Source organism: Mauremys reevesii, linkage group 26, assembly GCF_016161935.1.
Source record: "Mauremys reevesii isolate NIE-2019 linkage group 26, ASM1616193v1, whole genome shotgun sequence".
Taxonomy (NCBI): Eukaryota; Metazoa; Chordata; order Testudines; family Geoemydidae; genus Mauremys; species Mauremys reevesii.
Genome location: NC_052648.1, coordinates 3,416,947 through 3,438,140, shown reverse-complemented (window position 1 = coordinate 3,438,140; position 21,194 = coordinate 3,416,947). Strand labels below are relative to the sequence as shown.

At 58.5% G+C, this 21,194-nt stretch overlaps 1 protein-coding gene across 3 annotated transcripts in view; it reads left to right on the top strand.

The window, feature by feature from the left end:
* Positions 1 to 1,235: 1,235 nt before the first annotated feature.
* The window catches only part of ABCA7 (ATP binding cassette subfamily A member 7), a 45,263-nt gene continuing 25,304 nt past the window's right edge, over positions 1,236 to 21,194 (top strand). Inside the window, exons 1-16 of one of the 3 annotated variants that reach the window (XM_039515568.1) lie at positions 1,236 to 1,347; positions 8,391 to 8,524; positions 9,208 to 9,301; positions 9,810 to 9,951; positions 10,729 to 10,856; positions 12,099 to 12,220; positions 14,175 to 14,369; positions 14,833 to 14,922; positions 17,083 to 17,320; positions 17,999 to 18,138; positions 18,404 to 18,520; positions 18,782 to 18,961; positions 19,057 to 19,265; positions 19,392 to 19,568; positions 20,201 to 20,423; positions 20,743 to 20,964. In XM_039515568.1, the coding sequence (XP_039371502.1) occupies positions 8,459 to 8,524; positions 9,208 to 9,301; positions 9,810 to 9,951; positions 10,729 to 10,856; positions 12,099 to 12,220; positions 14,175 to 14,369; positions 14,833 to 14,922; positions 17,083 to 17,320; positions 17,999 to 18,138; positions 18,404 to 18,520; positions 18,782 to 18,961; positions 19,057 to 19,265; positions 19,392 to 19,568; positions 20,201 to 20,423; positions 20,743 to 20,964 (2,343 nt within the window). In that variant the 5' untranslated portion in view covers positions 1,236 to 1,347; positions 8,391 to 8,458. Of the gene's footprint in view, positions 1,348 to 7,323; positions 7,345 to 8,390; positions 8,525 to 9,207; positions 9,302 to 9,809; positions 9,952 to 10,728; positions 10,857 to 12,098; positions 12,221 to 14,174; positions 14,370 to 14,832; positions 14,923 to 17,082; positions 17,321 to 17,998; positions 18,139 to 18,403; positions 18,521 to 18,781; positions 18,962 to 19,056; positions 19,266 to 19,391; positions 19,569 to 20,200; positions 20,424 to 20,742; positions 20,965 to 21,194 lie in introns of those variants that run through there. The other 2 variants (XM_039515566.1, XM_039515567.1) reach the window with 2 other exon arrangements.

Genomic DNA, 21,194 nt, shown 5'->3' with positions numbered 1-21,194 from the left:
CTCTCCTAAAAAGGAAAAGAGAAACTCTCCTGTGTAACTGCCTGCCTCTAAGAGCTGGAGCTTCAAGAAACTTTAAATCTTGCAAGTCTGGCAATAAAGTAACAATGTGGGCATGCAGGAATTGGGTTTTTTAAATTCCTTCTGGAAGATAATGATGTATAATAATGCCCCTCTTAAACAGTTGGGTTCTACACTTGAGGTGGTTCTGTAGCTCATGGTTGAGGTTTGGTGAACTGATTCAGGTGGAGAGTTTGTCTAACAGGCATGGCTATGTGATTTGGTTGGCATTACATATGGGAAAACCATGCGGCCCATCATAGCCTTTGCATTGCTGTCCTACAGCTATATTGTCCTTGTAATAAACAACTATTTAAAGTAATCAACGGATCCTTTTCTACAGGAAGTAGTGAAAGGCTGCTTGGCTTTGCTGTCCAAAGTAACAGGTGCATGGACAGCCCCAGTCCAGAGCTGGTATGAAATGCTATCCCATCAGAAAAGTGTGACATTGATTCTGATGTACATAACTAATCTTTAGAGTAAGAGAAGATTGGGCTCCTGAGAGGTGAGATTGGCACAGGTCTTGGAATAAAGCAGTATACCTTTAAACAGGCTCTGTGTACATGTGAAGGACTCACTGCCTATTCCCCTACGTCACTTCTAGAACTAAAAACATAAATAAACTGCAGTTTTAATCTGAAATGAGAGGGGGTGTGTGTGTGTGTGTGTGTGTGTGTGTGTGTGTGTGTGTGTGAAATCCTTGCACTGCTTTCTACCCTCATTGCTTCCTGTAGCAGTTGTGCCTCAGCTTGCAAGACCAGCCTATATTTGCTTAGCATTTGCTTAATAGGCACGGTGCACCTCCCCCAGGGAGAACATACTGGTTTAAAAAAAAAACAGATCAGAATTCTTTGTGTTCCTGCTTAGCATCCCTAATGGGCTACCCTAGGCACTGGAGCTCTGCTTGGGGAAGGTGCCTCTGCAAAAGGCCAGAGCCCAGGTCTGGATCTGAACGGCCCCTGGGGTGGGAAGGGGCCGTTCAAACCCAGCCTGAATGGTCTGCGCCCAGTTCAGGCTTCTTCGCTCCATCATCCCTCTGAGCAGCAACGGGCCCTTTAAGAAACGGTGACGTCACCCGACCGGCAATAACCCCTCCCCTCAGGCCGCACGCGGCGGCTTTGTAGCCATAAGGCTGGGGCGTGGGCGGTGCCCGACGTTCCAAAGCCGAACGCTGGTGGCCCGGAGGCGGGGCTAGCGGAACGCTGAGGCTGCCCCAGCAGCCGGCCGGCGCGGGGACAGAGAGACTGGAGGCTTCCCTTAAAGGGGCCGCGCTGGCTATGGAGTGAGCAGGTACCGGGGCGAGCAGTAGAGCTACACGGGGCGGGAGGGCGGCGGGGCTCGGGGTGGGTGGGTCCTAGAGACAGGGGGAGTCCTGGGGGTCCCAGTGGGGCAGGACCCATCTCAGGTCAACAGAGGTCACTGGAAGTTGCAGCAGAGTTGCAGGTGGGCTGAGGGGTAGCAGCTGCTGGCTCTGTAGCTGCAACTTCTGCATCTGGGCAGGGCGTCTCCTGATCCCTGCCCGGACCCCAGCGCAGAAGGCAGCGTCTCTTGCCCACTTCAGGGGAAGCAGAGAGCCTGCGACCCACCCTCTCCCAAGTGCTCCCCCGTTTCCCCCTCTCTCCTTTGGGGTGTGATTGCTCCCTTCCTTCCTGGCCTCTGCAGTGCCAGGGCTTGGACGCTAGCCAAGGGCATCCCGGAGTGTTTGAAGGTGTGGGCTTGCAATCCCTGATCCTCGGCTGAACTTGGTCTGCGGCGGTGGTGGAACTGAAGCCCGTTCTCAGCAGACTTCTCAGGGAATCAGCTCGCTGCATCCCAGTGTTTATAAAATCCCTGGAGTCACTTCCAGAGTATGCAGGGAAGGAGGTGGCAGTGGATGGCTGGCTTTTATCTGGCACTAGTTTATCAGCGTAAAGCTGGAGGAGGGGTGAGGCTGAAGATCGTGCTGGTACCAGCGTGCAAGAGAAACCCAATGAAAAGACACTGGAGAACCCAGGGAGTGGGGAATGCTAGTTTATTATTATTCCGCAGAAAGCTGCTCCCCACAGGCTGAGGGCCTGGATCTCCATTGCCTGCACGTCGTGCAGTTGTTTATACCAATGCAAATGTGACTGAATGGGAATGGGAATGGTCGTGGGTTTGCCCTGGAGTCAATGGCAGCATGAGGTGCAGGGTGACAGAGCCAGCCCTGTTGAGGGGTTCTGATTACATCAGGGTAGCTGTGCCAGTGAAGCTCCAGTGCTTTGCTGTGTAATTGGCACTTCCGGGGAGCAGCGTGTACAGACCTGATCAGAGCTTTCTTGGCTAGGTTATTTCCTCCTGATGATAAAAACCCATTTGTATGAAAATCCTGCACGGAGCATCCTGGGCTTTTCTGTGTGAGATTAACTATGAAAGAGAGTTTTTCCTCCTGTCTAAATATAAATAGTTGTAGGTTGATTTCAGTGTGGCTACAGTCCCCTTGGTGGTTAGGGTGGAGGGATTTGTGCATCAGAGACAGCCCATCCTAACACAGTTCCAGTTACTACTGTTTTTACATTTTGGTGGGTTCAAATGCTCTCTCAGTTCTGGGTGGCTCTTTCATTACACTTCAGCTTTTTCCCATGGCTACCATTTTGATAACCTCCTACTGACAAGTGACTTGATTTTTTTTTTAATTTGTTTTTGGCAAGCAGGTGTCAGGGTAGGTTGATATTAGCCTGACGCTCACGTGCAAATGCTTTATGACCAACGAGCAAACCATCAGTATATCAAGGGCTTATGTCAACTTAACTGGGAATTGCAGTGTTGCCAACTCTTGTGATACCTGGTGTTTTATTTAAAGTCCCAGACATGGAATCCTCTGATTATGTGAAAAATCTCATCTTTTTCTTTCTTTTTTGAAGTAAGCTTCTACTCCTCATGGTTGCAGAGAAAAGCTTGAAAATGTGACCCAAGTACAGCTTACAGGCTCAGAAAACAGAAGGCAAACAAAAAGAACCCAATGTTTATATTTATATCTACATCTATATCCTGATTTTTAAACCAATTCTGAGAGTTATTTGGGCCTGCCTCATGATTGTTGAACATTTGGGGCTGGCAGTGCTAGAAACTGGAGACCTGGGCTGTGTTCCCAGCTCTGCCACCGATCTGCTGGGTGACCTTGAGCAAATCACATTTCCCCTCCCACCCTTTGTCCGTCTCGTCTGTTTAGACTGTGAGCTCCTTGGGGGGAGGGGACTGCCTCTTACTGCGTGTGCAGCACCTGGCACTGTGGGGCCCTGACCTTGGTTGGGATTGCTGGGCATTATTGGACTGTAAAGAATAATAAAGTAAAGGATTGTGTTTAAAATGGCCTTGTATATTTGACTGCTGGGTGATGTGTAAAGTGGGCCTGAAAGCTTTTTCTCCCTTACAATTCTGCTAGTTTTTAACCTTGGCAATATCAGGTGTTGAAATCAAGCAAACCAACACCCCATCATTTCCTTCCTTGCTGCAGCATGAGTGATGCAGAACTGGCCTGCACACGCTCTGCAAGATCAGGACGGGTCACTCAGAGCAGCTGTATTTGCTGGGCTTTTCAGCCGTGACTGACACTGGGCATTGATCTGGCCAGTGTGAGTCACAAGGGCCCTAAGTAACATCAAGGCCCCGGTGGGTGGATCAGGCCATGAGCTTCCTGATTCTTAGTGCAGGTGGGGCATGGGTTTCTGTATATCCGAGAGTTCTTTCCCTCCAAGCCCCATTGCCTGAGGGCTCACCTGTGTGCTGCATGTAGTGGACAGGGCATGTAGTCTCCTGGCCTCCATTGTCCGCTCTGCTGTTGCCTCACTGTGTTCCTTGGCCAAATCAGTTCCCCTCTCTGGGCCTCAGTTTCCCCATCTGTAAAATGGGGGTTAGGGGAAGGTGGGAGCGCAAAGCCCGATTGCAATGCCCTGTGCCCCAGGCAGGGAAATCCTTCAGCCTGGCCCCTGCCTTAGTGCCGCTGATGTCAGGCTCTGCAATATGATTAGAAGGATTTCCTGGCAACATCATAATCCTGCCTTGCTGTGGGACCTGCTTATCCCCGTGGGCAAGGGGGAGCAGCAGACTAAGCCCCAGCAGCAGGGCACTACGGGTTGCCTGCCATGTTGCTCAGCATGGGGAGCATAGACTAGTGCTCAGCCACCAGACCCCATCTCTGAAGCGGATTCTGAGCTAGGACTGGAGGAGCTGCTCAGAACCAAGAGGTGGGGGAGAAAACTTGACTGTGAAACCAGCAGTCACTTGGATACTGACCAAGCTCCAGGTTTGCCCATGTAGTGCTCCGAGTTGGATGGACGTGTCGACATTTTTCCGGTACGGGGGGAGAGGGGGAAGATAGGTGAGTTTGCAGCTGCTTGGGTTACAAAACCCTTGTGGTGTTGAAATTGACTGGCCCTGGTGTTGAAATGAACCAGATCCAATCACAGGGACCGCAAGGGTCATCTTGTCTAACCCCCGTTCCATTGTTTTAACCTGCAGATGAGAATCCTTCAAATATGCAGAAAAGAGCTGGTTTTCTTGTGTGTGTCCGTGTCTGTGTCCGTGTCCCCTGGTCCAATTCTGCCTGCCCCCCAGCCCTCTAAGAAATCCCCCTTGCCGTTTTAATTGAATGTTGCACTTTACTTCCTGATATTAACTGTTGTGGTGGAGTGCTGACTTCCACCCCAGAAGTGACTGCATTTTAATGGATGAAATCATCACTGTGCACAAAGTGCCTTGGTTTCCTTTGCGAGGGGCTTGGAGGTAGCATTACGGAGCACAGTCTGAGAGAGATCTTTAGGAATGGAAGATGCTATAGATAATGTAGGGCAGGGGCTGTGTTTTTGTTCTGTTTGTTGCTACAGCACCTATCACAAGGGGATCTGGTCCAGGTACTACAATAATATAAACAATAATCATGAAAATATTATGAAGGGTTTGCTCCCAACACCACTGACTTCAGTGGGCATCTTTTCAGTGAGAAATGAAATGTTCAATAGTTGTTTTTTTTAATAGACACGTCTGTGGAATGTCATCGGTGCATTTTATTCCCCCCAAAGCGCAGGGTGGAACAGAATCGGGCTGAGTTGTTAACCGAATAAACTTTTCTGCTGACTCGGCTGCAGTAATCTCCAAGAAAATCAGCTCAACGAACTAAGTCTGTCTGCACTGGCTGGGAGCTTTGTGTGTCTGAGAGCCCGTGTCACAGGCAGGCGCGGCTGCAGTTGTCTCTTGTCGGACCAGAGTTCGGAAGAGCTCACCTTGCTGGGTGTTCAGGCGAGACGGAGCCCGGAACAGTCCAAGGAGCTTGAACATCTCTCTTAGCCACTACTAGCTCTGGTTCCTCCAGGCCAGGGTTGAGATGAGGGGGCTGCATGTGTTGGCAGGATTTGGAAACTGTTCTGTGCCTAGGCAGCATCTCCTCTGTCTAAACTCTCGGCAATGAAGCTGAGCAGCATCAGATGTGAAAGCAGCATCAGCAGAGATGAAATCAGCCTGGGTTTGTGCTGAGTGCCAGGGTGCCGCGCTCCCCAAGATTGGCATTCACTAGCCCTTGGACTTCCAGCTACATGCTGTCAGGGCAGGGTCTGTCCCTGTGATGTAATGCCACAGCCTGGCTAGGCCCACTCCACGCGTGGTCCCTGGACAGTTGCCTCAGGACTAGGCCTGTGCAGCTGGTTTAGCAGAGGGATGATCCCGTTTTAAGGCTTCCCAGCTGAGATCTGCTTTGTAGCGAGGATCCTTGTGCTGTGGGACGGGATTTGCCGATGTTCTGGGGCGGGGGAGGACTAATTCTCTCTGTTCTCTCTGGTTTCCTGTCGAGTTACTGTGTTGCCTTGAAACAGTTGCGGCTATTGTTAGCTGGGGTGTGCGTGGAGGGGGTGGAGGGGGCCTGGGAAATGCCCTGACTGCTCATCCTTGTTGCTAAGACCAGGGCAGGTTCTAGAGACGTGTCCAGGGCACCCGGCTCTGTGACCCTGGGACAGTGCACTTGGCCTGGTTGGCACGACCCAGCTGTGATCTTTGCTCGTTTGGTGTTGGGGCATCTATTCCTGGCTGCCACCCTTTGTCCCTGAGACAGTCTGGGCCGGCCTGAAGATCATGCAGCAGCTTGCTAGGGTCCAGGCACTGACCCATCTTGCCTGTAGACGGTGGCGTTTGCAGATTTCAAACTCTCTCTTCAAGAAGCTCTGCCTTCGCCAGCTGCGTCAGCCCTGCAGGGGACGGAGACCTGCCGAGCCTGCTGCTTATTGTGTAAAACCATGTTATCTTCCCTCCCCCTCCTGTTTGTCTGCTTCAGCGCCGGGTGCATCCCGTCACAACCCTGGACAGTGAGCTCTCTGGGGCAGGGCCCGTCTCTGGAGTCCCGTCTGTGCAGCGCCTAGCGTAGCGGGGCTTGATTGGGGCTGTGGGCCCTATTGTGAAACGGGCACTAATGTAACCCTGATAGGGGAGCAGATCAGCTGGGGCCATTTCCTCCCATCTCTTTTCAGCTTAGATCCTGCTCCAGTCCAGGCCGGGCCAAGCCTCAAATCCCCAGGCTGCCAGGGCCAGCCAGGTGCATATGGAGTGTGGGAGGCTTGACCCCTGCGGAGCCTTGTGATTGGCCGGCAGTGACGTCTCCGCTTTGAGCTCCTTGCAGAGAGAGATCCTCCCTGTGTTACAACAATTCCTGCTCTGTGGTGGATGGTGGGGCCGTGTCACTGGGGAGCCCAGGACACCTGATAGCCCTGAAACCTCCCCCGCCCAGGTCTTGCTGCTGAGCTGATGCTTTGTTTGCTTCAAAGTCATTCTTTTAAAACTGGCTGCTTCTTTTCTCCCTTGGCCGGGTGTGCGGTCTCCCAGCTGCCCATGTCCCCAGGTGCAGCGGGGTGGGAATGGGAGGACCCGGTCTGGTGGCCAGCTGGGTGCTCCCGCCCTGGGCATCGAGTTGCACGGCAGTTGTGCTGGGGGCTGTCTGTTCTGCTGGGCTGTGAACAGAGCCACTCCTGGGAGGGTGGGAGCCCAGCGGGCGGGTGGCGTGCCAGGGCCCATGGGCAAGGTTCCCACGCCAGAGGGTCATGTTACCAATTAGCTTCCAGGCTGCTTTGTTACTTAATGGGTGACTTGGAGTCGCTGAGCCGTTGCCACGGCAACCTCCTCCCCTCTGTAAAAGACACCTTCTTTGTTCTCCAAAGCTCCCATACAAGTTCGGTGAGCCCGGGGGGCCGGGGTGGGACAGCGGGGGGCCAGAGATCCGGCTGTGGGTAGGCAGAGCTGGGTAATGGCAGCAGGCAGAGATCAGGATGATGGCGCTGGCTCAGGCAGGTTAGACCCAGGGGGCCTCTGAGCAACCCCCGCAGCCAGCGCTCCTGCCCCACGCCCTACAGCGCCCCCTGCTGGGAGAGGCTGGGACTGGGTTACCCAGGAGTTCCCTCCTCTGCCGGCGTTCCTGCCCCACACCCTACAGCGCCCCCTGCTGGGAGAGGCTGGGACTGGGTTACCCAGGAGTTCCCTCCTCTGCCAGTGCTCCTGCCCCACGCCCTACAGCGCCCCCTGCTGGGAGAGCCTGGGACTGGGTTACCCAGGAGTTCTCTCCTCTGCCGGCGCTCCTGCCCCACGCCCTACAGCGCCCCCTGCTGGGAGAGGCTGGGACTGGGTTACCTAGGAGTTCCCTCCTCTTCCAGTGCTCCTGCCCCACGCCCTACAGCGCCCCCTGCTGGGAGAGCCTGGGACTGGGTTACCCAGGAGTTCCCTCCTCTGCCGGCGCTCCTGCCCCACGCCCTACAGCGCCCCCTGCTGGGAGAGCCTGGGACTGGGTTACCCAGGAGTTCCCTCCTCTGCCGGCGCTCCTGCCCCACGCCCTACAGCGCCCCCTGCTGGGAGAGGCTGGGACTGGGTTACCCAGGAGTTCCCTCATCTGCCGGCGTTCCTGCCCCACGTCCTACAGCGCCCCCTGCTGGGAGAGGCTGGGACTGGGTTACCCAGGAGTTCCCTCCTCTGCCGGCGCTCCTGCCCCACGCCCTACAGCGCCCCCTGCTGGGAGAGCCTGGGACTGGGTTACCCAGGAGTTCCCTCCTCTGCCGGCGCTCCTGCCCCACGCCCTACAGCGCCCCCTGCTGGGAGAGGCTGGGACTGGGTTACCCAGGAGTTCCCTCCTCTTCCAGTGCTCCTGCCCCATGCCCTACAGCGCCCCCTGCTGGGAGAGGCTGCCACTGTCCAGAGTTCTTACTGTCCCCCATAGCTCCTCCTGCAGGAAGAGGATGGGGCAGGTGTGGCTATAAACGCTTCAATGACTCTTGTTGTCCAGAAGCACCTTACGTAGCAGGGGGACTTGCATTTAAGTCGATTCTCCACTGATTTTTGTTCCCCAGCCTTCGCCAGAGAGCCGGCGGTGTTAGCATGGTGGGGGCAGCCCTGCAGCCCTGCCTCCATCTGCAGCATGGGGTTTGGGACCCAGCTGGGGCTGCTGCTGTGGAAGAACTTCACCTATCGGCGCAGGCAGAAGGTGAGTCGGCTCGGCAGGAATTTGCAGCCAGGGACCAGAGCCCCCAAATCCCACTGGGCACAAGCTGCAGCGGAAAAGGGGAAGCTCTCCCGCTCAAGAGCGGCCCCTGGTGGAGATGGGTGGGAACGAGCCACTGTTTATGGGGCCCAAGCGAGTTTAGATGGAAAAGAGCTGGGTTCCTCCCCTTCATTTCCATGGGGATCCCTCTTCTCCTCCTTCCTCTCATTGCCCTTCTGTCTGCACCAAACCCCCATCTCCTAAACTTCCCTGGATCCAGAGGGGGAAGCTACCTTCTATCAGCTCCTGGACTTACCCACCTGAGCAGGGTGGCTGAGCCCCAGGGCTGCAGACCGGGAGTTTGGCATGGGGTGCTGGTGCCTGGGTGGGTCTGATGGTGGGGGCGAGAGATCGGGGGGTGGGGGGACGGGCTCCCATTCAGACTGTGGAGAAGTTAACAGCAAAGGTCTCCTAAAAAACCGTCCATCCGGGCAAGATCCCTGAGAGGAGAGATTGGAACTCGCCTCCCCTTGTGCTCAGGACGATCCCCAGGTTGTTCACTCCACATCCATGTGGCTCACAGCGGAGTGGGCTGACCAGGCTGGTCCCCTCTGCTCCCATTGCTGCCCCTGCGGGTTCCATGTGAATCATCCGGCCACTCTGGGCCTACCTCTGTCTCTCTCCAGATCCAACTCGCCATTGAGCTCCTGTGGCCCCTCTTCCTCTTCTTCATCTTGATCTCGGTGCGCCAGTCACATCCCCCTTTCGAGCAGCATGAATGTAAGTGCCGCCCCCTGAGGTGGAGACCCAGCTAAACCAGTTGGCCCAAACCGGTTTCAAACCAGTTCTCGTAATGCCCTTCCCCGGTCCTCGGCTGCCTGTGGCCCAGCACCAGGGCTAGGGGAGGGGCTTCTCCGTGCACCAGGGGATGAAATTCACTCTGTGCCAGGGATTGGGTGGTCTGCCCCGCAGTGGGCATCTCACAGAGTTCAGCACAATGGGCAGGGCCTGCTCTGAAGAGGACGTAGACTGAGAGGGGGCTTCTGTGGCTGGGTCGAGGGCGTGGGTTTGCAGAGCAGCATGGAGGAGATGTATGCATCTGCGGCCTAGCAGTGTCCAGCGCTGTTGGCTTTTTGCTTGCATGGGCCCCCCCAGAGGGACGGGGAGTGGAGACACCAGGGTCTCTGCCCAGCAACCCTTACGTAGACCCACGGCTGATGTTCAAGTTGCATCTGACCTTCCTCTGCGGCCTTCTAGCTCCTTCCGGGCTCTCTCCCTCCCTCTGCAGGTCACTTCCCCAACAAGGCCTTGCCCTCGGCTGGGACGCTGTCGTGGATTCAGGGCATCATCTGTAACGTGAACAATCCCTGCTTCCGGTACCCGACGGCCGGCGAGACGCCCGGCGTGGTGGGGAACTTCAACCAGTCCATGTGAGTCGCCGTCTCACCTGCTCTCCTCTCTGGCTTCTGAGGTTGCACCAGCGGGGGTACGAACGGCTGCCTTGGTTTGTTGCCAGGCAATCTGTGGCTACATGCAGCGTGGCCTTGATCCACCCCCACGCGATGGGAGCTGGCCCCCCGATTGCACCATGATGGTTGGGTTGGGGACTGGGGGCCACTCATGCTTTGCTCAGCTGAGACATCCCCTCTCCCTCCTGCTCCCCCAGCTGGCAACTTGTTGCCAGCCCGAGGGATACCGCTCATTCAATGTAGACAATTCTAGCTGCTCTTCCCTGAAAGCCTGGAGAGATTGCAGCAACATAGTGCTCTGCCTTGATCCAAGCGCAGGTGTATCCTGTGGAAACTACAACTCCCAGCATGCAATGCTCCTCACTGTTTCAAGCAGGTGGGAGTGTGGCCCACAATTCCCAGCATGCAATGCTGCTGCTTATTTCAAGGGGGTGGAGGTGCAGCTAGAGGTGAGTATAACTCCCAGCATGCAGTGCTCCTGGAGGAGAATAGTCTTTTGCCTGGAGAAGGCATGCTGGGGCATGTAGTCTTTTTGGACCACACAATTGGCTCAAAAGGGAGCATGACGGGGGTCTCCAGACTGCATTTGGGCAGGGGAGCTAACTCCCGGCCCCAGTCATAGGCTGCCTCCCCGTCCCAGGTAGATTCCAGGGGTGTGAAGGGAGCAGGCAGATCTCGGAGGGGAGCAGATGCTAAGTGATGGCTTGGTCTCAGCTCCTTGTCTCTCTGTCCCTGCAGCATCTCTCGCCTGTTTGCGGATGCCCGGAAGGTGCTGCTCCATGCCAACAGCAAGCAGACCCTGAGCAGCTTTGGCCAGCTCCTGCCTGCCCTGCGCCGGCTCTGGGGGAATGGTGCTCCATGGATGGGTAAGGCCTCCAGCCACACAGCCATGACTGCAAGGAGGGGTTGATCCGATATCCTGCTGTGACACCCTGGCATTTTAACTTTGATCCAGGCCCGATGGGGAGCTGTGCTGCAAAACTTGAAGTGAATCAGCGGTTGGGCTCCTGATTTATGACATTCCCCCCCACCCAGGACCCCCAAAGGTCTGAACCCCCCCCACCCCTTTTGGGTGTACACCAACAGGGCTTCTCTCACAGCACCCTGCAGGATCAGGCCCTGTAGGTACAGTAAAGCCTCACTTGAAGTCGTCCCGGTTAACGTTGTTACGTTGCTGATCAATTAGGGAACATGCTCGTTTAAAGTTGTGCAATGCTCCACTATTACGTTGTTTGGCTGCCTGCTTTCTCCACAGCTGGCAGCCTCCCTCCTCCACCCCCCAGCGCTTCCCACCCACCAGCAGACCCCACGGGCCAAGTCCTCGCTCCTCCTCCCTCCCTCCTAAATGCCGCAAGCCAGCTGATTGGGAGGGGGGAGGTGCACCTCCTCTCTCCCTCCCCTGCCTCCTGCCCGCGGCAATCAGCTGGCTTGCGCGTTCAGAAGGGAGGGGAGGAGCGAGGACGCAGCAAAGGGGGAGGAGGCTGGTGGGAGAAGAGGATGGGTGGGGGCTTGGGGCAAGGGGTGGAGTGGGCAGGCTGAGGATTGAGCCCCCCGCCCCTGATGCTTGCAGAGTAGGGGAAGCTGCCGCTGCTGCTGCGCAACATGCTGCTTCTAGCCTACAGCATCTTCAGCCTCCTTGCCTGCCTCATCTCCAGTGCCAGTGGGCTGTGCCTGTATTAAATTGCTTGTTTAAAATGTGTATATAATGCCTTTTGTCTGGCAAAAATTTTTTCCCTGGAACCTAACCCCCCCCATTTGCATTAATTCTTATGGGGAAATTGGATTCGCTTAACATTGTTTCACTTAAAGTCGCATTTTTCAGGAACAGAACTACAGTGTTAAGTGAGGAGTTACTGTACATCTTCACTGCAGAGGTGACTCAGGCGATTGGCATGTGGGTGTTAGCAGCTACACTCGATTGTGTCCACACTGGGGCTGCACTAGGACTTCTGGGGGCATATCTCATGGTGCTTGGCGCTGCAGTTAGCTGAACTACTCTGGTTCTTTCCCAGTGAATTTCCCAACCTCGTTGACGCTGTTTTCTCATTCTCATCGCTCCTCTCCTGGCTTGGCCTCACCTCCCCCCCTTCTCTCCATGTGTCCCCCAGCCAGGCCGGTCAAGGACTACCTGAAAGAGGGCGAGACCTTTTCCCACTTCCTCCGGACCAACGCCTCCCTCCCCCCTGCCCTGGCGGAGGAGCTGTTGGGAGCTCGGTTGGACCTGCGCATCGTGAGTAGGGCTGATGCCCGAGGTCCGTGATAGGGGCAGGGGGCTAGGAACCCCGCCCTCCTGTTTGTGGGTGTATGGCAGGGCCAGATCCTCCATTACCCATGTGCCCTCTTGGGAGCCAGCCAGTGGCAGTTGGCACAGGGGTCCCAGCTGCCAGCGCCTTGCAGAGTCCAGTAACGTTGGGGTACAGAGGAGGGATTGAGAGGAGGAAGCGGGGAGAGACAGCTTCAGCAGAGAGGGGAGCGTGACGCAGACACACCAGGAGGTTGTTCTGGATGGGGGAGGATGCCAAGCCGAAGGTTCTTGCCCCAGGAGTGAGGAGGGACAGAGAGGAGGCTGGTGCTGAGGGGCAGGGGTATCAGATACATTGTGCAGTACCAGTATCCCGGCCCCACCTTGGGGCCCCCCAAAAAAGTAAGTCCCAGCAGTGAGTTCTTAGGGGTAGGGAAGATCAGTTGTTGTTTGTATTCACAGTGGGACCTAAATGCCCCAACTGAGATCAGGGCCCTTGTGCCAGGTGCTGTACGTGCACTTGGGGGCAGAAGTCCCACAAGTTCTGTGACGCTTTGGGGTTCGACCCAGACCACAAGGGATTGTGGTGCCGTCTTCCCTGTAACCGGAGGGCTTCTGTACTGTGCAGCTCTGGCTCCAGCAGCCGCCTTACAGCACAGTAACCTCACCCTGGCGTTCGCCAGCCTTCCTCCTTGTGGTACGACACCAACACCCATCCCCGCAACCGTCTGCCCCGCAGTGTCCAGCTCTCTCGCCGGGAGTGAATCCGTGCGCTGCTCCCTTAAAGAGACAGTACCCCATTGCGTACTATCTTAACTGGCGCTAACAAACCCTCTGTGGTAATCAAACCACTGAATTGGCTTATAGTGGAAGTAAAACAAGTCTATTCAGCAAAAAGTCGTAGGTTTAAGTGTTCCCAAGGGTATGGAGTAAAGATAGGGAGGGTGACGAGCACACAAAACTAACAACACGCTGCCAGGACTAAAACCTGACATCACAAACAAGAGTCTCTTGTTCCAAGGGGTGTTTCTCACCATGTCTCTTCTGCAGCCTGCCTGGTCAGGCCGCTTCACAGATCTCAACGTGCCTCTGTCTCCTCCGGTGAAGGAGGCCAGAAGGGCTTGTTCTCTCCGCTAATGGTGTCCCAAATTTCGTTGACTTTGCTTCAAGAGGCAGGAAGGCGGCTTCCTGGGGGTGCTGCCTCCACCCCCAGCGAGACTAAGTGTCTGTCTGCCCCTGCTTGCAAAACGTGCTCATCTTTGTCTTTGGTCTCCCCTGGCTTAATTTACTTATGCGGACAGAACCACATTCCTTTGTCGGGAGCAGGCATGGCCCAATACGTGTTAAGCACACCTGTCCAGCATCGATCTATAAAGTCTTTTGTGGGTTTATCGTCCATACATCACAGCAGAATGTTAATGATCAGTGAGTTTTATTGGTTTTCTAGTGATAGATCCCATCCACCTTTGGGGTATGTATTGTGACAACAGGGGGCCGACTGGCACTGGGGAGCTCACACTGTAAACAGACAATGGAGGTGTCCCCATTTTACAGAAGGGGAACAGAGAGGTTAGGTGACAAGCCCAAGGTCACCCAGGGAGTCTGTGGCAGTGCTGGAAGACAAACCCAGCTCTCCTAGGCTGGTGTGTTGACCACAAGCCCAGCCTGCCTTCCCCAGCCTCTGCCCAAAGGGCCGTGTGCGCTGGGCTGCTGTTGCTTCCGGCTCCTGCTGTGCCGGGGGTGCTGGAGGTTGGAGGTAGGGAAAGGTCTGTCGCAGTGGCCCGCAGGCTGCCTATGTCAGGACAGAACATGGCGTGCTGGAGCCTGTGGTCTCCGCCGGCTGCGTGGCCAGACTGAAACTGAGGAAGGCTGCAGGGGCGTCTGACTGGGAGGGCTGTCCACTGCTTCTCTGGCTACCGGGGCGTCTTCTCTCCCCCTGCAGCTCTCCCTTGCCGCCACTGGCGTGCCGCTGAAGGACATCGTCTGCAACGCCTCCGTGCTGGCGGAGTTCCTGGTGGCAGCGGAGGCGAGCTCTGCCGAGCGCCTGCAGGGGCGGCTCTGTGCTCTGCCAGGGCCCACCCTCCAGGCCATGGAGCGCAGCTTCTTCTCGCAAGCGGATTTCTCCCAAGTCTTGGCGGTAGGGGACGGGGTGGGGGGGCTTCCGGAGCTGTGGGGCTGGGGCTCCTATCATCAGCGTTTCCAAACTGTCTGGAGAAGGGACCCCCCCGTCCGCTCCATGCCTGCCCCTGGGAGCCAATGGGAACTTGAGTGGGAGTGGGGCTAGGCGCTCTGGGTGCGTCCGGAGCTGGGTGCCAGGCGGCTGTGGAAGAAGGAGCTGGCTCTTGGCGCTGAAGTTTGCGCCTTGGGTCGGGGATCGGGGTGTGTGATGGGGGCTCCGTCCCCGTGCCGCCTGGCTGGTTCATCCTCTCCCCACTACGGAGCTAGATCTGCCCCTGGCTTAGGCTGGGGGTTGGGGGGGGTTGTGTCTGAGATGGGGCCACTCAGGCCCATAGCCCCCCGCAGCCCCAGTGAGCTGTCTCGCTGAGCTGCCAGGAGCCCCTTAGGGGGTCTGACTCTTCTGCCCTCTCCCGCTCCCGCAGGAGCGGCTGAGCTCCGAATCGGATGACGTGGCGCGCGCCGTGGAGACCCTGGTCACTTTCCTCCAGGGCGCCGAGACGCTAGCGAAGGAGGTAACGGAATCCCTGCTGGCCCCAGGTCTGCACCGCTCCCAGCAGCTCCCCTGCCCTACAGCCCCGCTGGGACCCAGGGCCCGAGGTTTGGGGAACGACGCGTTTCTATAGGCAGACTCCTCCCCTGGCACCACCGGCAATGCTTGTGACCAGTGCCAGGTCTCCCCTCCACGGGCAGGGTTCAAAGTGTAGGAGTCCGTCATCCGCTAATCAGTCTGCTAGGTGCGCCCGCTAGGGTGGAAAGAGGGAGATGCTTCCCTAACTTCTTACTACCCCAGGGATGTGCAGCTCAGTGCACCGGCCGGGCTTCCACGTTCCCACCGCTGGGCCCCCTGCCGGCTTCTTGTACGGGGCTGCGAGGCCAGCCAGACAAGGAGTCTTCCCCGGCGCGCAGATCCCAGGATTCTCCAAGCCTGGTGGAGCTGCTGGGAAAATCTCTCTGCTCTTTTCCACCCCCTCGTGTCTGTGAACAAAACGAAACCTGAATATTGTGGTGGTTTTTCCCTCACTTTTCTCTCACTTTTTCCCTCCCAATCCTCCTTTCCCACCCCCCACCCCACTCGAAAAGAGAGGTGGGGAAAGGAAGGGGGAACCCTTAAAAAAACCAAACCCCACCCATGGCAAATTACTCCCGTTTTGAGAACTGAACAATTGGGGGATTTGGGGGGGGGGAACGTTTTGATTGAAATGAAAATGTTCTTTGTGGTAGAAAAAAATACTCCCCCCCCCATGTTTAGGTGATTAGGCAGTGAGTGCCTGTGATCTGCCCCAAACCAGAGGGACCACCCCCCAGGGGCAGTTCTGTCTCTCTGTGCCAGTCAGACGGTGGCCTCCTAACAAAGGGGCCTGTTTGTGCCAGCTGTGTTGGTGTGGGTGCCCGGGAACTGCGCTGAGACCCACCAACTCATTTCATATAGTGCCAACGGGGCACATACCTCACCACCACCTCCCATCCCCACTCCACTGTCCCCATCATTCTCCCTCCAACCCCTGTCTCTGGGTGGCTGCTCCCAGGTGCCCCAGCACAGAGCACCCAGGGTCTCAGCTGCGTGTATGGTGGCCCTAGTTGTGAGTACACAGCGAGCAGGGAAGGAGGGGACCTGGACCCAGGCAGCGCTGGCATGACCCCTAACCCTCTCCGGTGGCGGCTGAGCAGGGATATCGACGTGGGGCGCCTCTCTTGTCCAGAGCTCTCCTAAAACAGCTAAATTCTCCTGCTGTAAACCCTCAGAAGCCTCTGGGGGAGGAGCCTGGCTGGGATATTGGTGCCGAGAGTGGGGAAAGTGGCGTTGGGGCGGAGCTGGGCTTCAGATCTCTTTGCCTGGGTTCTGGATCCTGTCCCTGCTTTTACCCAGACCTCGCAAGAGCATTGTTACTAGGGAGACAGCCTGGTCTAGTGGCTGGGACTTGGGAGACCTGGGTGCTGCCACTGACCTGCCGGTGACGCCAGGCAAGTCATTGCCCTGCTGTGTGCCTCAGTTTCCCCTCCTGCCCTTTGGTTGTTGACTCTCTACGGCAGGGATTGTGTTTCACGAGGCCAAAGATACGGAGGCTGACAGGCGCAGGAGGGATCCCTGTGGAACACGATCCTTTCCCCTCCCTGTTATTGCCGGCTTCCCACGCCCTGCTTTGCCCAGCCCCGCAGAGATGGCCCCGGGTGTGCTCCCTGCTCATGGCCTCTTCAGGCACATCTCTGCCAATGGCGTTAATGTCCATTAGGCGCTAGCGGGAAGGGGGAGGGATGTTACCCCCGGTTCAGGCTGAGCTCCCCAACCCCTTGGTTAGCAGCTTACACCAGAGCTCCTTTGCGGTTCAGGGGCTGTGACAGGGGAGCCCCCCAGCTGGACGGGCACAGTGGGGTGATTGAAGGCATCACGCTGGTCTCCATCCTCTCCTGCCCCCCGGCGGAGGGAAGGACCCGAGAGTGAGAGCGAAGGGCACTGCCGGCGGGTCTGGGCAGAGGTCCCGCTCTCTACACTGGGAGGGGCTTGGCTGGGACTGGGGAGGGGCCTTTCTTCCCCCCTCCTGCTGGCCCATGGGTCTGGGGGCCCCTGGGGGGCTGCGTACCTGTCCCACGGTCTCAGCCCACCGTGCACAGCACCCAGCCCGTGTTGGTTTTTAGGCCTGGTGCCCATGGGCGGCTGGTGTCTCCCGCCCCAGGTTGGCACCATGACCAGCTTTGCAGAGTTCCGGCGGGAGCTGCAGGCGCTGTCGGGGCGGGACGCCGGCTCCTCCCTGCAGGGTGTCTTCGAGGCCGTGTCCCGCATCGCCTGCGGGCACCCGGAAGGGGGCGGCCTCAAGATCCCCTCCCTCAACTGGTACGAGGACAACGACATCAAGGCCTTTCTGAACCGCAACAGCTCAGAGCAGGGAGCTGTCTCGCTGGACAACACCACCAGTGAGTGAGTGGGGAGCTGCCTTTCCCCGCCGGGGCAGGGGAGCTGGGGGATGCAGCAGCAGGATCCCACGCGGGTGGAACTGACCCAGCTTGGGGCGACAACGGGATTTGAACCCGGGCCGCGCTGAGCCGCGAGCGCGAGGCTCTAGTGCCTGAGCTAAAGGAACCAGTGCCTAAAGCAACCCAGCCTCTCACCCCTACTGTGCGGGCAGCCACTGGCGGGGGGCAGAGATCCCCCTCCTAGGGCGGGTTAGGCTGGGCTCTGGCAGCCCCGGGTGGGAGATTTCCTGGCAGGGCTGCAGTTCGGGGGCAGGGAGGAGAGCTGGGCTTGACTGAGGGGTGTATCCTCTGCCCCAGGGGAAGCTGCAGCCCAGGGAGGTTAGAGGGGAAGGGGCCTTAGCCAACCCCAGTGGAGGGTTGGGGGGGACAGCAGGGAGCCAGGGCTGGAGGGGGGAGGGAGGGCGGAGGGAGATTCCATGCCCAGCCAGCAGGTTTATTGGGGGTGGGAGGCGGCAGCTCTCTAGAGGGGATCCCCCTTTCCCCAGCCTGTGGGTTTATTGGGGGGTGGGAGGGGCAGATCTATAGAGGAGCTCCCCCCTCCTCCAGTATACAAGTTTATTGTGGGAGAGGGGGGGCAGCATGACCACTTCTCTTGATCCTTCCCGCCACCCCCCGCAGGCCCCTACTGCAAGGAGCTGATCCAGAGTCTGGAGTCGAACCCGCTGTCCCGGATCCTGTGGCGGGGGATCAAACCTCTCTTCATCGGAAAAATCCTCTACGCCCCGTCCAGCCCCAGCACGCGAAGGATCATGGCTGAGGTGAAGCAGCTGGGAGGTAGGGTGGGGGCGGGGGACGAACCCCAACCATGCAGAGTCAGCCTGGAGCACCCAGGGGGCCCCCGTAGTGCCTGGGGATCTCCCCCCGCCCCCCGCCCCCCCCGACTGTGGGCTCTGGCTGGAGTCCCATGGGCCTCCCATCCACTCTACCGGAGGGGCGGTGGGCCAGGGGCAGGCTGGGAGTGGGGCATGACCCCCAGCCAGGCCAGCAGCCTGTCTCGCTGACCCCTTGCTCCTCTCGGCCCAGGTGAACCGGACGTTCCAGGAGCTGGCCGTGCTGCGGGAGGTGCGGGGCACCTGGCAGGAGCTGGGGCCTCGGGTCTACGCCTTCCTCAACAGCAGCCTGGAGATGCGGGTCCTTCAGGTCTGTGCCAGCCGGGGGCCGGGCAATGGGGGAGCCAGAGGAGCGGGTATAGGGGGAGGGTGTGGGGGCCCAGAGGGAGGGGTGTGGGTGGATGGTTGTGGGGGGCAAAGGGAATGGGGAGGGGGTGCAGTGAAGGGAATGGGGTGGTGGGGCTGAGGAAGGAGGTCAGCCCCACTCTGGCCCCGTAGCGGGGCCGTGTGCTGGCTGGGGGACGGTGCCACCCCCTGAGGCAGCCCTGTCCCCGTCTCTTTGCCCCGGCAGAGCCTGCTGCGGGCACCTGCCACCTCCCGCCTGGTGGAGCAGCGCCTGAACCGCACCTCGTGGGACCTGTCGGCCGTGGGCGAGTTCCTGGCGGGGGTGCCAGGGGGCGAGGCCTACACCTGGCGCCAGGCCTACGCGGAGGTGGACCAGGTTGTGGGCACCCTGTCGCAGTTCATCGAGGTGCGGCACGTGCGAGTAACACCCCCCGTCCCCCTGGCTACCCGCCTCTGGACCCCCCCGCGCTAAGGGCCCTGCTCTCCTGCTCTTGCCCACAGTGCGTCTCCCTGGACAAGGTGGAGGCGGTGGCCTCCGAAGAGCAGCTGGTGTCGCGGGCCCTGCAGCTGCTGGAGGGGCGCCAGTTCTGGGCCGGCGTGGTCTTCCTGCCCCCCGACAATGCCACCCCTGGGGAGCTGCCCCCCCACGTCCGCTACAAGATCCGCATGGACATTGACGATGTCACCCGCAGCAACAAGATCAAGGACAGGTGCGGGCGCCTGGGGGCGGGCCCTATAGAAATGCTGCCCCCCCCCCGATCTCCTCTCTGTGGGGTCCATGTCTGGGGTGGGGGTGCTTTGCCCTGGCCTCGCTCACGTTCTCTCCGCTCACTTAGGTTCTGGGACCCGGGCCCGGCCGCTGACCCCTTCAATGACCTGCGCTACGTCTGGGGGGGCTTCGTCTACGTGCAGGACCTGGTGGAACGGGCCGTCACGCGGGTCCTGAGCGGCACGGCCAGCCGCACCGGCATCTACCTGCAGCAGATGCCCTACCCCTGCTACGTGGATGACGTGTGAGTGGCCGCGTGCTCCCCGGACGGGATCCAGTCTGTCCACCCCACAGGCTTGAGCAGGAGCAACATAAAATCGGGCGTCCCTTCTAGTCACGAACTCTGCAGGGCCCCCGCTGGGTAGGGCAGGAATGGGTCTGTTTTCCTATGTATCTACGCCCCCCAGGCCCTGCCCCTATTCCTGCAGTGCCCCTAGTGACTGGGGTAGGAATTAGTCTATATCCCTGTGTATTCCCTCACTGCTCCTCCAGCCTATATCCTGCAGCGCCCCCTGCTGACTGAGATAGGAACAGTCTATATCCCTGTGTATTCCCCCCATTCCGCCATCCCATTCCCTGTAGCGCCCCCTGCCGGCCAAGGCTGATCTCTGCTCTGTTTCCAAGAGGGGAGATGATTCATTCCCCACCCTCTGCAGTCCCTTGCTGAGGTGTCCCTGCCCTTTGCCGTGGCTCTCTGGGACGCAGAGGCATCCTGTGTGGTGTCTGGCTCATGGAGCGTGGTGGGGCATTGTCTCTCATGTTCGTGGGCACCCGGGAACTGCGCGGAGCTCCCCCAACTCATTTCACAAAGTGCCAGTGGGGTACGGGGTTCAAGGGTTAACCCGTCTGCTCCCCCCTCCACGCGCCCTCCCCCAGTTTCCTGCGGGTCTTGAACCGCTCGCTGCCGCTCTTCATGACGCTGGCCTGGATCTACTCGGTGGCCATGATCATCAAAGGGGTGGTGCACGAGAAGGAAGCCCGGCTCAAGGAGACCATGAAGATTATGGGACTCAGCAGCGGCATCCTCTGGCTCAGCTGGTTCATCAGCAGCTTCATCCCCTTCCTCATCAGCTCCTCCTTCCTCGTCCTCATCCTCAAGGTACATCTGCAGAGCGCTGGTGGGAGGGGGGCAGTGCTGGGGGCACGGGGAGCCCAGGGCTGGGGTAGCAGTGAGGGGTCTGTGGGTCGGGATTGAGGAACATCGTCTGATTGAGGCGTGGGGGAGCCCAGAGCTGGGGTAGCAGGATGGGGCTGTAGATTAGGATTGACGGGCCGCAGCAGAGCTGAATGTAGTGGGGGGAGCCTGGCACTGCAGTAGCGGGGCAGAGAGGGCTGGGACTGACGGGCAATGAGAGATCGCGGTGCCTCTGCCAGCCACAGCTCTGATCCGTCCCCCCTCCTCCCCCCCACACACGCAGGTGGGAGACATCCTGCCCTACAGCGACCCCGCCGTGGTCTTCCTCTTCTTGGCCACCTTCGCTGTGGCCACCATCGCCCAGTGCTTCCTCATCAGCACCTTCTTCTCCCGCGCCAACCTGGCCTCGGCCTGCGGCGGCATCATCTACTTCTCCTTCTACCTGCCCTATGTGCTGTGCGTGGCCTGGCGCGACCATATCACCTTCCCGCTGCGCCTCTGTGTGGTAAGGTCGCCCCCGCTCCAGCCTGCCTGGAGGTCACACGCCCTGGGTGTTTTCCGGTCCCGCTCCAGGGTGGCCTTTTCAGCCTGGTTCTAATGGGGTCTCCCTATGTGGGTGCCGATCGAAGGGGCACGGGGGTCCTGGTGACCTGCTCAGAATTGTCCCATTCCCACAGCTGCTTACACCACCCACCCCCGGAGGACGGCTGGACTCGGAATCTCTGCCCCTTAGCA